The sequence below is a fragment of the Rhinocladiella mackenziei genome, assembly GCF_000835555.1.
Source record: "Rhinocladiella mackenziei CBS 650.93 unplaced genomic scaffold supercont1.10, whole genome shotgun sequence".
NCBI lineage: Eukaryota > Fungi > Ascomycota > Eurotiomycetes > Chaetothyriales > Herpotrichiellaceae > Rhinocladiella > Rhinocladiella mackenziei.
In genome coordinates this window covers 1-2321 of record NW_013550595.1, presented here as the reverse complement: position 1 = coordinate 2321, position 2321 = coordinate 1, and the positions used below count along the sequence as shown (strand labels likewise).

The 2321-nt window shown below is 52.6% G+C and overlaps 1 protein-coding gene across 1 annotated transcript; it reads right to left on the bottom strand.

The window, feature by feature from the left end:
• Nucleotides 1-292: 292 nt before the first annotated feature.
• On the bottom strand, nt 293-2155 carry Z518_10682 (tRNA modification GTPase TrmE; the record flags this gene model as incomplete). Its single annotated transcript, XM_013411513.1, has 1 exon — nt 293-2155. One exon carries the CDS (start codon nt 2153-2155, stop codon nt 293-295), a length of 1863 nt encoding a protein of 620 aa, XP_013266967.1.
• Between the last annotated feature and the right edge of the window lie 166 nt (nt 2156-2321).

The window sequence follows — 2321 nt, the reverse complement described above, 5'->3', positions numbered from 1 at the left end:
CATATGGCATCGGCCCTGGCAAGGGCTTTTTCGGGGCGTTTTTCTTTTTTTTAAGGGGGGGAGGAATTCGGGTGGGAAATGGAATACACAGGGCAGGACCTTTGAGTGTGGACCAACAGAACAGAATCAAGGAAAGAACGTCCCAGATTAGTACAGATATTAGGAACAGAAACTCCAGGATAATAAGAGGCGACCACGAAGTTGCAAATTTTGAAAGTGGTATTTCCTCCGATCTCTGTGCTCTGGATTCGACCAAGAGAATACGAGCTGCAAACAAAACAACAGAAAGAACTTACTTTTCAAAGACCACGCCCAGCACATCCTCCACATCACCTCCATCGCCTTTGCCCGTGATCTTAGCAAGGCACTCGGCTGCAAAGCGAAGACTTTCCGCAGCGGCGACGATGTCAACGTCGTTTTGGACAGAGGTATTTGGACCAACCAAATCATCTTGTCCATCAACATGATAAGCAGGAGACTCATGGGCCAAGGGCTTGGGTGGGTGAGAGTGGCCGAGGAAATCATTGAGATGACGTAAACACTGCTGGAGGTGTACGGCCTGACGATGCGTGACGGACAACGACGCATTCCAGTAAGACCGAGCTTCGGCAGGAGTCATTGACGTAGTATCTTCACCGATTGATGCAGTGGTCAGATCAGTCAGGACGCCCGTAATTCCCTGAAGGAACGTTTGAATTCCACCCGGGTCGGAGTTTCCGACATCAGTTGCTGCATCTTTGCAAGAGACGACACAGATTCGTTTGGCGGGGACAGTTGGAAGGATTTGATTGATCTGTGATCGTAGGTTGTTCACAACGTCTTCCCGTTGATCATCCGGTTCCACCAAGTCCACCTTGTTCAAGACGAGGAGAATAGCTTTTCCTGCAGCATGGCACTCTTTCACCGCATCGAGAACCTGGCCGTTGACAGGAACATGGAGCTTCCCATCGGCATGTTTTTCGATGGATAATAGAGTCACTACAACATCGGATTGTCGAGCTCGCTCCCGTGCACGGCGAATGCCCTCCTGCTCCACCATGCCGACGGGACCTTGGCCCTCACCGGCAGGACCAGTGGCACGCAATCCAGCCATATCGCCCAGTCTGCAAAGCCAGCCGCCAAGATCGACGCTGACATCCACAATATCTCTTGTGGTGCCTTCTTCGGTACTGACAATAGCTGCCTCTCGACCGACAACGCAATTGAGCAAGGAACTTTTGCCGGCATTGGGAGCGCCCAGCAATGCAATGCTGATCCCGTTTCGCAACAGTTCTCCCTTGGACGCGTTCTGGAGATGGATATCGATCTGTCTCTTTAGGGCGGTGACCTGTTCGAAGGCCGAAGCCATGAATTCGACCGGCGACTCATCAAAGTGCTGGTCTTCAGAGAAGTCGATCAGGGCCTCAAGCTCCCCACGAGCGTAGAGCAGCATTGTGCGCCACTCTTCATATCGCTTCGCAAGTCCTCCATCTGCACCACTAACGGCCAGACGACGCTGTTGCTCTGTCTCCGCGGCAAGCGTTTCACCCAATGCTTCTGCTTGTGTAAGGTCTAGTCTTCCATTGTAGAATGCCCGTTTCGTGAATTCGCCGGGTTCGGCATGTCGAATTAGGCTTCCTACATCTTGACCGCACTGTCCACATAATGATACCGCTTCCAGCACCGAACGAACAATCGCCGGTCCACCATGGACATGTAGCTCGAGTATATCTTCACCTGTCACCGTATTCGGTGCGGGAAAGTATAGGATGAGCGCGCCACGGTCGAGAATTCGAGCGTGTGGACTATCCGAGTCTTGGGGATTGTAGAGTCTTCGCAGGGTCGCGGTGCGAGGCTTGGGCAAGGGTCGGGTGGGGCAAAGCTTGCGATGTACTTGAAGACATGCTGGACCAGATATGCGGATTACCGCTATCGCAGCGCGACCCGGTGCAGTTGACAGCGCGTATATCGTGTCAGAGACTGTGCTCGAAATGGAGGTGGTACGCCATTTTTCCAAGTCAGGGACGATTGCGGAGGACGCGTCGGTCCGGTGGTGTCCTGGACGGAGACGGAGGCGGACTCCGCGAGGAAAGTATGGCACGACAGGAGACCTTATGGAAGCTCCTTTGATAACATGGTTTTGCGCGAAGCCCCGAAAACCGATGCGACATATCATTCGAACGGTAAGTCAGTGAGAGGAAGTTGAATATGAAAGTCGCAGATTGCGTTGGCGAGACGAAATGACCAGATGTGATTTTACGGAGGACTTGTCCTATTTCGAAGGGTCCAGGGGACCGTCAGACTATATACTTTCGAAGCGTGTACGAAGCGTACAACGCTTC